Source organism: Augochlora pura, chromosome 3, assembly GCF_028453695.1.
Source record: "Augochlora pura isolate Apur16 chromosome 3, APUR_v2.2.1, whole genome shotgun sequence".
NCBI lineage: Eukaryota > Metazoa > Arthropoda > Insecta > Hymenoptera > Halictidae > Augochlora > Augochlora pura.
The window spans coordinates 31,640,346-31,654,972 of record NC_135774.1 but is presented as its reverse complement, the minus strand read 5'-3'; the positions used below and the strand labels follow the sequence as shown (position 1 = coordinate 31,654,972).

General features: G+C 48.2%; 1 protein-coding gene across 2 annotated transcripts in view; it reads right to left on the bottom strand.

Annotated features, from left to right (window-relative positions):
- Window positions 1-14,627, bottom strand: part of LOC144478978 (U-scoloptoxin(05)-Sm1a) — a 115,895-nt gene that overhangs the window by 10,474 nt on the left and 90,794 nt on the right. For both annotated transcript variants that reach the window (XR_013495427.1, XM_078197402.1), the window contains exon 3: window positions 4,762-4,819. Coding sequence is in view for 1 of the 2 variants with exons in the window: in XM_078197402.1 (XP_078053528.1) it covers window positions 4,762-4,819 (58 nt within the window). In the remaining variant the exon portion in view is untranslated. The remainder of the gene's footprint in view (window positions 1-4,761; window positions 4,820-14,627) is intronic.

Sequence of the window (14,627 nt, the reverse complement as noted above, 5' to 3'; positions counted from 1 at the left end):
GCCGAACTGTGTCACGGAACCGGATGACGTTACTAATTTCTATTCAATTTACAGGACGGCCAACTGCTGGGACAGATCGTGAAGCGCCGAGTCTTGGAAATTAATCGGGAGCGTCGTGTGGATTGAAACCTTTTCCCGCTTCGTGGAAAATTAAATTTGCATGTCCCGCTTGACGCGACACCTTCGGTCGTCCGCGTTGGCCAGCCTTCGGCGAGAAGGAGATTTCCAGATATTTTGCACGGAGAAATTGAAATTCCGGCTACGTGTGTATGTCCAACTGCTGGTTAATTTTAATTGTGATCCGACAGAAATTCTGTTTTGCCAGATTTAATGGACGACTGCCGTGTTGGTACTAGATGTAATCCAAATGTAACACGAGTAAACCCAGCGCAGATTTATCGCGAGCTGTCTCTATACCGAGCCCCGACCCAGCATAACTGCGCTCTTCGTGTAATTAAGAATTAACACGGGCGCAATTTATACCCCGGCGATGCTCGAATTCCGGCTCGGATTCTCTATGATCTAAAATACATTAGAACTGGATTCGAAGGGCTGCTCTAGAGCGCGTTCCACGCAGAGGTTTGGGCAGTCACGAATTAAATAGCACATGCGAGTGATACGCTATTGAGAAGATAGTAGAATTAAATTGAACGAGCTCAATTTTTAAGTAAAAATGTACTCGGAATTTTAAATAAAATGGCCGCAGTATCCGACGCGCCTGCGATAAATGTGTTTAATATTATGAGATACCGTGCGCCGTCAAAGCTGCCGCACTCTATTGTGCGGCGAGCCGGTAGGTAATCCATCCTATCTCGACTCCATAATGCACCTAACTTAAATCTAGAAGCTATGCGAGCCAGTCGCAACCTCAGATATTCCAGCGTTTGACCACGCGCGGCCTCTCGCTACGGAATTCCGGGGAGGCGTGAATTTTTCATCCGAAGCCTCGCGTTGCGGAAACTAGTTATCGTAAAAGGTACACACGGCTCCCGCATCTCCGGTCCGGTTAAAAATTTGAAAACGTGAATTCCGGAAACCGCTGCGAATTGAATCTTCTCGCCTAGGATCTTCGCTCGCTCGTTTGGAAAACGCAAACGCGCCGCGTTCTCCGTTTTTAAACAGAAATATCCGTGACCCGTCGCGCTTTTCTTATTTATACGGATGAAATATTCAGGCGAACTCGGACTTGCGAAGGACAGGTGTTCCGACCGTTAAAGAAACTAATTTTCCTGGTCGAATCGCCGGCCCTGGGACAAAGAGCTCTTCCCGTTCGGAGGACATGAAAAATTATGTCATTCGAACTGCCATCGTCACAGCGACGAGCTGCGCGTCGTGATCTCTCTGGCAGGAAATATCACGCCTTATAGAATGGAGTAGTTTATTCCCGTCGTAAGAAGTTGATCAGCCGACGGAGAAAACTTTTCCTTTATTTTTTTCAAGCTGGAATCTTTTACTCGCTTAAAACGAAAATTGAATCGAAATTTCCATCGGAAGAATATTTTAATAATAATTCCTCCTATAACTCCTATTTTCCTAGCTTCTTTCGTGAGAATTGAGATCGGGGCAAAATTCCGTCAAACGAAAGAAAATAACAAACGCCACCGACGTCGACGTTTCGCTGCACTTGTAATGCGCGCGGATCCCGTGAATGACTAAGATCCGCGATCCGGCAACGACCGCGAACGATCACTGTTGTTGTCGTCGAGAACGAGAAATCCGAGCTCGGTTGTTCGGTTCCTTCTAATCGGAGGGGCGGAGAAGAAATTCGAGTGGACGAGCTGCTGGGTTTCGTGAAAAACGAAGCGGACAGCGCTAGTCGAACGAGCCCGTTGCTTCGCGGCGTATTCTTTGGAGGATCGCTGCAGCCGGGGAATTGAACGGCGAGCATAATTCAAGGGTAGACGAGCAGATTGAAATCGTTTATCGGACCGTGGAAAATGCAAATGGTGGGAGCGGTAATTAAATTCTAAACAGGAAGATCCGGCGAGAACGGAAAAAGGAAAAGTTACCCGACGCTAATCCATGTAAACCGGGAAATCCGTGGAAACAGAATCGAGAGGGGGGGGGGGGGGGGGGGGGGGGGGGGGGGGGGAATTTAACACATTGACTGGTAACACGTACACTCCATTGTGCGAGTCGAGAGGATTACAAAAGTTTCCTGGGATTTTCAGTTCGGAACCGGGGGACGGAGAGATTCCCTCATTCATTCAGCAGACCCGTTTCCCCTGCCCCTCCCCTCTAGTCGCCTGTCCTCGATTCCTCGCGCCCGGTTCTCTCTCTCTCTCTCTCTCTCTTTAATCGCATTACGCACGTCTGTCGTCGCGACGCCGCCTCCCGTCGACGGGTTTTTGCGCGACCAACATTTTGCAGGTTCCCGTTTGATAAGGAGCGGCCGAGTTCACAGGCCTTCCGGCTCTCCTTCCTGCACTCCTTCCGGCGACGATTGTCACCGCGATTTGTTATCGCGGACCCGCCGAGCCTTAACGACACTCCATTTTAATGGGGGAAATTGCGGGCCGAACGACATCCCCTAATGAATTCTACGGCCATTTTATAACCGGCCCGCTGCAATTCCTTTCATCGCCGTTATTCCGATTAAGGAGATATTACCGTGCCAGGTGTCACCCTCTAGGCCTGCATTTTCCCAATCGTAGCACTGTTTTCTATCGATTTTTCAATTGAAAAATTTCTGGCGAGAGAACAAATAATATTAATCGAATCGCGATATCGTTAATAAGTAGTACGCGATAGTCAAGGAACTGGGAAGTGAATAGAACCGCAACAAGAGTGTAAGTCTGTCAGCACTGGGATCAACAGCGTGGAGGTGGTATTGGATTCTCGAGTGGTGTGCATCAATCAGTAAGGAGACAAGTGGAACAAGATCGTCCGTTGTCAGCCAAGAGACAATAGATCGATCCTAGCGTAGTGTTATGATACTGTGTTGGTTGATATAGTCGCAGAGACGATATTCCGAGGAGGTAAAATTGACAGACTAATAATCAGACAAAACACGATCATGTTATCGTCTGGCAAGTAGTATAAACTCTGCTATGGTCAGACTATACTAGCTACAATTAATTATTAGCCGTACTTGACGTATGCAAATAAGTAGTGTACATCCTATCGTGATCCGGCAACAGATATTAGTTATATAGTATAATTGTAGTAGTGGTATAATTCTAGTATAGTCAGGCAAGTAACACTTCCCATTATTCGAAACAACAGCAATTGGGAAGACTTTATCCTGACTTTATCCCTCGCGAATCTAAGCCCGATTAAAAAGAATTCGTTTGATAGTAAAGTCATTTGCAACCTTCTAAATGGCACGGGGTCTTCGACGTCGAGCTGAAAACGCGGCGTGACTCTGCTCGTGAGACAAAAATCCTTCGGATCATCAGAGGAATGATCTAGGAGAATCTCGGGGCGAGTTCATTGAGAAGATACGGTTTCTGTGGCCGGGTCAAAGGTACCGAGCGAAAAATCACGAGTCGTTTCATACTCGACGTGGAGAGGATGAGAGAGAGAGAGAGGGGGGGGATGGGACTGCTCCAATTTCTACGCGATGTGGGCACCGTTCGAAGAGGAGCAATTCCAGCGCGGTTGGTGCGGTAAACCGCGCGTACGCGATTCGACGTAGCCGCGCGTGCAACTCGGATTTCAAAGTGGCGGCGGCTGGCGGATCGACGTCTTTGAAGAGGGGAGGTCTTCGATTCTTCAGGAATCCGGCCTTTCAGGAAATCGCGTCAGCCTCGCCGTGCTCCAAAGAAATTCGAGGAGGATTCAATCCGTAGCTTTTTATCGCGCATCTCTACAGGACTCGCTCTAGTACCGTACGAGTTGCGCCATTCAAAGAAGATACCTGACCAATTAGAGCCGTTCCCCCCGCTTCTTTCGTTCTTCCTTAATCCCTTGCACTATTACGTCTCTCAGAGCTACGTTGATTAAGACTATTTCGTCCTTAATTATTTCCTTGATGCCACGAGATTTACTTTCATTCCCAGATTTCGATGACAGGGGATTCAAATTTTCTTTCGACTTAGTAGTATAAATCCGCCGATGGTCAGACAAGGAGTATAAATAGTTTAAATTCAGTCGCGATAAAACGCAGTCTATTTCCTATAGATTACACATTTTTATCAATTTCGCCGTCGTGTCCAACGAATCCGAATGAAATTAAAGCGCGATTCAATCCCAGCTGGTTTCTTGAAACCATTTCTTGCCGATCCCGATTTCCAATTTCGCTTTTCTTGTCAGCCTCTTGATCCCGGATTCGCGGATCATTCGAAGCAGAAAATTGGCCGGGGCTCGCGACGGCCAGTTCCGAAAATTCAATAACGCGGATCCCATTATACGATCTCGCGAGTAAACGAATCGATTCGGTAATTGCGCCGGATGGTAATACAGAACGAAATTGTTTTTGTTCAGCGGCGGGAGACAGATGCGACGAGTATTTCCGCTCGCCTGGGATCGTTTCAAAGAACAATTTTCATTCGAAAGTTTAATTGCCGTCGGGCGCAAGATCGTCGCTGATTCGTTTCTCCGGGAGCATTAACGAGCGTTTCCATACGTGGCCGAATCGTGAATGTTAGTTGACACGGTTATCCAAGGGCTGCTCATCGCGTCGCTCATTCAATTCGAACGAATCGCTTCGATTGGATCATTAAATCTTAACCTCTGTATTCGTACAGATCATTGCGTAGGTTTTTTTTTCCATTTTAGGGGCGGTGTCGGTGGGGTTGCGAGCGTTAAACGAATACTCACCCTTTTCCACGCACTTCGGCACGCAATCTCGCACTATCGATCCCTCGCTGACGTATTTCTGAAAAAAGAAACCAGACAACGATGCGTTAAATTCGTGGAATTGTCAAAGTCCACTTCAAATTTACAATGAATCTATCAGTAATAATTAAATTTTCACGCGATTCTCGGTAAGAGTTTTATATCCGTCCTCGTTGGAAATGTTTTCAAAAATGTACAGGATGCAAATAAAATATTGACCGAAGTGGAACAGCAATTTGTCTTTCTCCGTTGGTAATCCGACGTGACGTGTCGCGCGAGCTAATGGAAGCGGTGAATATTTCGCAACGATTGTACGGAGAAGGGTATAAAGTCAGTCGATTGTGCTACCTGTACATGTCAATATCGATAATTCAGTTCCTTTGAGTCTCTGCAGAGAAAAACATTTGCGTTCGGTATTAACCGTCGAGCGTGGCATCCTTTATCGAATGACGCGCTTTATACGTGAAATTCGATTCGCGTAAAAAAAAAAAAGGCTAGAGAAGGGATAACAAGGATTGAAGTTGTAGAGGAAAAGCGGTATCGGGACCAGATATAACGGGGAAACGAAACAGAAGTGGGACAAGAGTATTAAGGTTCAACGGAAAAATCAATTCCCGTTGTGTCCCCATCGAATTGAAACAGCGAAAGTCTTGGGGAATCGGCCGCCTTCGGCGCGGCCGGATTCGAGGAACAATGGAAGCCGTGAAATTTGAATTTATATTGGACCCGCGGCGGCGCGGGATTCTCGCCTTGCTCCCACTTAATCCCGCGATATTCTCGCCTCGGTTGTTTACGTATACATTAAATGCATATTCATGTCGGCAACATTTGTCGAAAAAATGTGATAGCCGGGTACGCGAAATATTAAGGCGCCCGCCGACGATAACGAACTTGACTGGCATTTACATCCCCGCGGATCTTCGGCTGCGCTCTCAAACGGAGAACAGTTCGTATCGTACGTGGAAACGGCGGTGCAGGTTAAAAGGGCAAAGTTGAAACGGCTAACGGAAAGTAAACTTCTGGAAACGAACTGAACTTCCGAGAAACGGAATTTTCGAGAAATTTTCGACATTTGAACAGCCACCGTTTCGCAAGAAAAAATTGTGCAACATTGTAACTGGACTGATTTTCAAGCTCGAAACTTCGGCTTTAACAATCCATCGTTCATTTTTGTCCAGAAATTTGTCGCATGTTATTGCAGGTGAAATAATGAAGTTATACCGTCTGCTGCATTTTTACGAAACAATGTCTCGTTGGATTTCAGGTTTTTGCATCGTGCAAAAAATTCTTGACCAAAACCGAACAATGGCTTGCAAAAATTGAGGCTTCGAGCTTTGAAACGAGGGCAGATTCGTTGGCGTAGCATGTTTTTACACGAAATTATAGCAGCCCGAGCATCGACAATGTTTCCAACCTTTTTCTTCGTTTCATATTTCATTCCACGAGCCTGTCATTCATGTTACGAACAATATAATTTTAATTAATTCCTGTTTCTAGAACCGTATTCGCAACTAATTGAAAATTCATTCTGACAAATCGAGCTCCATATTTAATAGGTTCATTTCATTAGCCCGGACAGGCACCGGTTTCTCTCGCTAGTCTAACCAATTATTGATCGTCTCCATTCGTTAACTTGGACGTTAAACCTTTACCGCTTGCTCCAGAAAAACTGACCCACGTTTCTTATCTTTTCAGCGCCTAGTATATTCAACTCGTCACGCTATTATAGAAAACCAGATTCGTATCATTCTGTAACAGCTGTACGATTTGATATAGATTTTTAATGCTTGCCTGGCCAAACTCTGACCTATTCTACTTCTAAATTGAAATTATGGGTCTTGTTGCAATCAATTAAGAACGTCAGCAGTTTCGAACCCTGCTATAAATATATGCATCTGAAAATGTTCCAGCCCTATTTCATCTCTGTTAAATGTGTAACAGCAATGCATCGCGAAGAGGTCCGTGTACAGTTAAATATTTCCACGGCTTCGCCCATGGCCTGCCTAAAAATTGAAAGCCGAATCTAAAGGATACCGATGCAGAAGCCCCGATAAAATCTCGGAGAAAATGTGCTGGCCGACTTATCCGCGAGCCTAGCCGGCCGGAGAAACACGGTCAATATCAATCTCCATGTTTCCCGAGAAAATATTGAGAGTTCTGATCACGGCGGTGGGCACTTTGCCGGCGCTCAGAGCCCGTTTTCCGGCCCTTCTGATCGAATATCAATGAGCCCAGCCGGCGCGGCGATTCTCAATCGCGCCGATGAACTTCTTAATCGACGCCGAGGGTCCGCCGCAAGCCGGATCTCCGATCTCCGACCTCCGATCTCCGACCTCCGATCTCCGACATCCGATCTCCGACATCCGATCTCCGAGGCACCTCGAGCCCCGAGCCCCGAGCCCCGAGCCCCGAGCTCCAAGAGTCGATCTCCGGAGAGACAATGGCGGGGCGCGGCTCGAATTTACATCGAAATCGACTCCGGTGCTGCATCGCTTAATTTCGGAGCCCTTTTATGCCGTGATTCCGCGGCATTCATTTGTCTTCATTACTCTCTCATTATGACCGAACGCTAACCTACATTACTTGCCTGTCTAGATACTGATCAATACCATTTCTCGGACTGAATAATCATCTGCTCCACCTAATGGCGCGCCACCAAAATGGCCCGCGCTACTTGTCCACGAAACACTGTCCGGTCTCGCTGTTCGCCGGCACAAGAGCGACGGCACTGCTCGTCTAAAATATCGATCTGCGCTACTTGTCCTACTGAATAGAGCGTTAAAAAAGAGGCTCAAGTCCCAGCAATATATACACGTATATGCATATGTACAGATATTCTTTACGAAAAGAGCGAAAAACGGTTGATGCTTGTCCTAAAATCTGGTAGTTTGATGTCGAATTTCGCTTTTGTACTTGCGAGCGCTCGGGAACGACCAGAAATGTGTCCGCACGGATTTTAGGGTACCTTGGTCGCCTCCAAGAAGTTTTACGAAGAAAAGTGACTTGCACTTTGTATTGGAGTGAAAAATTTATACGAACGCAACGCGAGGTTTAATATTCGATAATGCCCTGCAATTATTATTCGTGCACAGCTTTTCCGTGAAAAAAGCCGACCTACCTTAATCATATGTGCCTGACCCTACTTTATTACCCGGCTAGCATTTGTCTTCGTTATTCTCTGATTTCCGCGAGAGGGTCGGCGGTGACCGGTTGCGGCGCACGCAACCGCCTTTCCGCCTCTCTTTCGTTTATGAGTTCGATTAGAGCGTGCTAATGTGCAAGAAACAATCCGACTTTCTCACATTTGTCTCACAGTTTCGCGAGCTACGTACGCGGTCATTAAAATAATGTTGCATACAAGTAGTCTAAAATCCTTATAGTCAGAAGCGTGGAATTAAATTCGCGTAGTTACATATTTGCCTAGTACTACAGAATATGGTATAGGCTACAATAGTAGGAGAGTAGAACAGGATTTCCATGAAAAAGTGACCAAGTCCGCAGATCTATTTCGATATTAGCGAAATGGAAACGAACTTTAAAGTGAAACAGTAGCGAAGAACCGTTCAGAAAGCATTCTCGTTAATTTATTATTGTCACTGAACAAACGCTGCTCTCGAGTTTCTTTGTGAACCCGTGTTTGCCCTCGTATGCTGTTTAACGCGGGTCGGCAAGGGGGCGGGAATCAATCAAGTTTACGCAAACACGTGTTTATATGATTCGCGAGGGTGGCGGGAGCGTGAGCGCGAGCGCGCGCAATAATGCAAAGCAAATACGCCCCGTTAAGTGTGGGATTCGCGCTGTCTCGCGCTCGGCGATCTTGTTCCGTTCGGGTCCGCTGGCAGCGGACGATGAAACACACCAAGATGAAAATCACCGGACGGAGAAAGAATAATGACTCGCGCGAAATGCATTGTTGATGCGAGGAATCGTTACATTCGCTGCTAAATGTCCAGGCCGTGGCCTCCGGTGAGTCGCGTTGCGGACGCGGTCCGCGCACTCGCGCAAATAATCATACGCGCAGCGAAGTCCTTCATGCTCGACGATCAACATCTAAATCACCGCTCGACACGAGAGACGCTCATTAATATCGAATGTTTCCGCAAAAATAGCCGCGCCAGTGCATATCGCGAGATCGAGATAAAGCCTCCAATCTACACGCCTTCCGAAACCCGAATCAACCGCGTTGCTCGAGACGCAGTTCCGTTCGATTCCCCGCTGACTTTTTTTTTCCCCCCGCGCTCGTTCGCGTTTTTCCTCTCCGTTTAAAGCCGGCCGGCTGGTTTATCGATCCGGATAAATAAATTAGTTGCCGGCCGTGCAAAAATTCGCGAATTTAGCGGCGCCGCGTCGAGCAGCGCCGGTCAGAAATGCGGGTTAATTCGGGTTAGTTCGACGGCGGTTTAAATAATGGCCGGGCGCAATTTATCGAAACGGCGAACGCGTGCTGCTCGCCCCTATCTGCGCCCACCGTCTATTTATTTTTTTTTCCGCGTCGCGTTTATTCGTCCAACGAGCCCGTTCCCTCCAATTTTACTGTTGCCATTTCCTTTTCGCTGGCCAGCCATTAACAAATCATCTGTGTTTTGATAAATATCCCGGCTCGGAGCGGTCCGACCGACGACGGTTTATCTTTACATTCCAACCATATTCGGGGACAGTTTTATTCGCCGGTCGACAGGAATTATCGACGTCCATTTCCATGAATATTCGATCAAGGAACACGGCATTGTGCTTCCCAAGTTTTATATTAGGTTGTCCGCCCGACTTTTGCTACAGCGGCTGTATTTTCTGCGGTATTTACGTCCGCTTAATCTCGTCGCGCTATCCGAATGCTATCGTTGTTTGACCAGAAACTCGCGCGCGCTACTTTCGGAACAGCATCTCGGTGGAAACTGTTCCTAAGTAACTTAAGCCTCGGATCCGTATTACTCCTATTAATCTCGCATGCCGCTGCAAATGCTGACCTTAAGTACTTGCCAAACTATAGACTGACTTGAATCACTGTCAGCCTATCTATTGTTCTGCATGAACTGTCTGCGGGGTAATTTATCTTTACCGCTCGTTAATGTAGATATCGATCTGTACTACTTAGTTCGCTGCAGGGTGCCCGTATCTCGTTGAAAATTATTATATATCGACTCGTGCCGCTGGTTCGATCGCGATTGCGACAGGAAATATTGTATGCCGTACCAATTAAACGCGATTCTTCCTTTAATTATTTTAACGAATCGGACACGGCATAACGATGTTTCTGTAGCACGAACGTTGCTTAAATTTCACTCGTTAGTTCCAGTTATAAATAGATGAAAATTTAACAGGAGCGCGTACGCGTCGATCGTCCGCCTCTTTTCGTTTATGCCCGCGTCCCCGTCGAACACGCGAGCCGCCCAATTAACAAAGAACCGGACTCGAGTCGGATAGAAATTTAATAAGGCTTGCTCGGCAAACAGGGTAACGGCCCGGGACGACTCGAAATTGTTGAACATCGGCCGGTACGCATGATTAAACGGTTTCCGCGGTCGGAGCTACTTTCGATTCAGCCGAAAAGTTTTTCCATCTTCGGCCGTTCTTACGCCTCCTCTTTAATTATTCCGCGGCCCGGAAAGTTTTCTTTCGGCTTCCCCGGCAAAGTTTCCGCGAACTCGCCGGCGAGTTTCGGCCCGGGGAAACATTCTAACGGAGTTCTCGGCGTGTTTGAAGTGCTCTTAATCGCGATAAATACAAATAACGAGGGGACCGTGTCGGGACGGGACGTCGGCGACGGCGGCAGCGTCGGTCGCGTCTCGTCGCGTCTCGTCGCGTCCGCCGCAGCCAGTAGAAACGTTCGTGAAATACTTTCTGCCACTCGTAGCCGGTCCAATCTGAATATTCAATCTCGTCGAACACGCGAATAGTAATTCGGTTTGGGGCGCGCGAGGGCGGAGGCGCGATCGCACAATTTGCATCGATTTTAAAAAGCTCGGCCGCGATTCACGAGTCCAATATCCGATTCGATCGAACGAATTACATCCTGCGAAATAAGCTCGAAAGTTCCGCGGTGCATGTATCCAAACAATTTTTCGAGCGCGTGTAGACACCGGTCTGCGCATGGTTCCGACGTTTTCATAGTCTCGAGGAGACTAGCAGTTCGGGAGGAACCGGCTTTCTTCGCGTCAAAGACTTCTCGCAGCCGGTTTAAAGCCGACGATTACGTTGGGCGAGGCACGGAGCGATCCGGCGAAGTTGCCCGGCATCCGGCTTCGCGGAATTTAAGCTGCTTAACGGTCGAGTTCCGTTCGGAGAGGATGAACGGAGTTCGGCCTGAATGGAATAATAACAGGCGAAAATAATACGATGGAACGCGGCCGGAAATGGGTCGGCCAGTTCCCGAGTGCTCGCAGCTATTTGATTTATACATAACCGAAACTATGTTTCGGTGTTTGACGCCGAGTAGAACGGCACACCGGATTCTACTCGGACGCGAGTGTAGTTTGACCCCGATCGGCGACGGAAAAGTGGGTCGCTCGGTGGTCATACACGGCATATCTCGCTCCGAATAAGTAGAACACGTCGGTTTTGGTCAGACCAACGGCATCAACTCCATTCCATTTGAATGTGTAAACAAGTCTGTAGCGGTGCCAGGGATTCCCTAGTCGGGCTGATAACGGCGCAACTTGTCGGACAAGTAGCGTTGATCACCGATTCGGTTGACAAGTAGAGTAGGTTGTTTATTCGTCGGACGTGTGCCGCGGCCCGCTGATTTTACGGGCTAGCGGTTTGCGTCGCTCGAAATGGTGTGTACCGTTGATTGGTCCGACACAAGTGGAACCGTTGCTGCCGATCGAACGAGTAATAAAGAGTTTGGGCGAGTGGAGGAAAGTGCCAGCTGCGATCGAGCGAGGATGAACGTTGCTGGTTAAAAGCAAGCGCCGTTCGGGCTCGCGAAGGATCTCGCGACCGGTCGCAAACGCGCTAGCAGCCACGGTGCGAGCGGAAGCGGCCGGTGAAAATGCGATCGGATTAAAACGAGGCTCGTTTCGATTTTTCCGCAAGATCGATGGGACGGACGGTTCGGCGGAGACGTGCACGAAAATTCGTTGCCGTCCACCGGCGGATAATGTTCCAGGAGCTAATCAATATTGCGCCGGCAGTGGATCGTGCAAACAATCCGGGTCCCGTGTCGGTTCATTTCTCAGCGAAACCGTTCCGGACGAGATCCATCGACGCGGCCTGTTGCGAGGATTAACAGGCCGAAGCGTAGCAATTTTCGGAGCGGAGGTACGACCAGCATCGGCGCCAAAGGGATCGACCGGCGTAACGGTTGTAGTCCCAGGTTGGGCGGCCGAATAACAAAGTCGAGGGCTCGCGATCGACGTTCCTCTTTTCGCAGGCCGGATTGCTTCGATTTCCATCGCGGCGCGCCGAAAATACCAACTCCGGGGCCGATTCTCGACTTTTCCGTGTACTTAGAGATCCGACCGGATTTCGAGATACGAGTATCGAGACCTCGGAGCGAGGCAACCGCCTATCGCGGCTCCTTATCTTCCTCGACGGCGCCGCTCCTACTGTCTAAAGTGCTTTTCAGATGCTCGGGAGGCGGGTCGGCACCAGAAATTGCGAATGCATATCGGCGGCCCCCGATTTTCACGGATGCGCCTTCCGAGACGATTCCGCGTGAATCGCTGCCAGCCATTCACCGAGATTACTTCATTCGCGTCCTATTGATCAAGGGATGAGGCCGGTCGTTTATGCAAGCGAAACTTCATAGATTCGATCGGAGGCTCCTCGGCCCCGTTCTGCTCTCATTGTCTCGTCTGATTACTCTTCGATTCGACAATCGCGTTTAACCTGCTGATTTTTCTAGCCCGATCAATTGTCGACTTATTCTACTTGACTAGCCTGCTGGTCTACACCGTTTTCGAGATTGGTTTCATTCATCCAATTAGCATAGCATGATTGCTTGTGCAACTACAAATTGTTCTTACCAGTTGTTTCTATGGTGTACTGGTTTCCTGTGGCAATAATCACAGACTAATTCTACTTCTTCTACACGTGTCTTTCTTTACCTGTGTTTCGGAATATTTTGACTTGTTTGTACGAAAATTGCTATTTGCTTTCCAATTCGACTCATGTTCCCGCAATGTACCATTGTACGATGCCAGAACGGTCCCGTTGCCATTCTCTCTGGAAGTAAAATCGAGAGTGATTCTCGGCAAGTGTGACGCGAAATTCCCGATAAAGACGTTTGAATATTTTCAGTCGGTACACAGCAGCCGCTTTTATGGAGCGGCACGGGTGTTCTTCCGTCCTTAATACTGTGCTCGGTATTAAGTTTGGGAGTCTGTAACAGGATCACGGCTGAACGCTCGCATTATCTCCACTTTAGGAGAGAAATTCGGTAGCGTGTAGAGGCCATAATGTCGGCGGGCACGTGACGAAAACACATTACCCGGATCATTTTTACGACTCGCGCGCATCCTGTTGCTATCTGGCAGGCTGCATCGCCGAGAACATCGACGAGGCCGGTTTACTATCGTCATTATCGTCGGCCTTTAGCCCCGGTAACGATCGAATTCGTCGCGCGCGGTTAAGTCGACGCCGGCGACGCCGAGTTTCAGCAAATTTCGTCGATAGTCGTTGCCAACTCGACGGAAGGATTTTTTATCTGGCGCTAACGAACGCATTAAGGACACCCCGCGCGAAAGGGGTTCGCCGGGAGAAGGTGTTATCGCGCCCGGTCGTAACCCTGGTATCCACGAGAGACCGTCCTAATGGAAATTCTGTGTACCGAGAACGCGCGAAGTCATTGCGAGGCTTTAACGCGAATACCTTCGAGGGCAAGAAATATGGTTTCTGTTTCGGCGAATTCAACGACCAAATGCTTGTTCGTAGTCCCACGCTAATGACACTTCTAATATCGGTGGAGTTTCCACGAGGGTTTTTAGGCGAAGCCATGCTCAAAAGGCAGCCGCGTGTATCGCGAGAGGCAATCCTTTGGTCTTTCACCATTCACGGATTTCTATCGCTGAAAATTTATCCTAGTACCACTCGGTCGTCTATTGCCACTTAAAACCAACCGATCTCGAACGCGTCGTTCTATAAATAATTCCACGACATCTGTTAGAACGGATTGAATAACTTCGAAATATGTTCGGCTTGGCCGGAGCAAAATTTATTACAGCGCGAAGAGAATCACGGACATCGTCGCCACCCGAAGCAATTAAAAGACTACGTAAGAGATTGCAGCCGCGGACTAGGTTTATATTACGGGCGAAAGTTGTTGGTCGGAATCGAGAACGCCATCCGCGGAACCAGACCCGCAACAATTAGGAGAATGGCAACACCTGCCGAGGAATTTATTTTCGGACGAGGGCAATTGCGCGGTTCTTGGAGTGTTCCGCGGTGAAATGCGACCAGATAAATTCTCCGGTGGTTGGGCTCGTTTCTTCTTGTACTGCGCGGAGGTTCGTCGTATTGTTCCTGTTCCTGTGTTGTATAAGCGCATCGGTACGCGCCTACGCAGTAAGAACACTTTGCGAAATCCGGGCATCGCGACGCGTCGCATTTTTTCCCGTATGCCGCAGCTAATTCGTTTCATTTATTTTTCGAGACACTGTAAACCGCAATGCGCTTACCGCATACTGGAAGGCTCACACAACCGCAAATAGCTGAAGAAACTTTTTACCTTACTCGCAGTCATTTGATGATTCCAATACGCCACCTTATTTAACCCCTTGTACTACGACTTCTTTCACGCTGCATTAATTAGTACTTATTTTCCCTTAATACTGTCTTTAATAGGACCAGCTTATTTATGTCTTTTGTATCGCCTTAGTTTAACTTCTGTTTCTAGACTTTGATAACAGAAG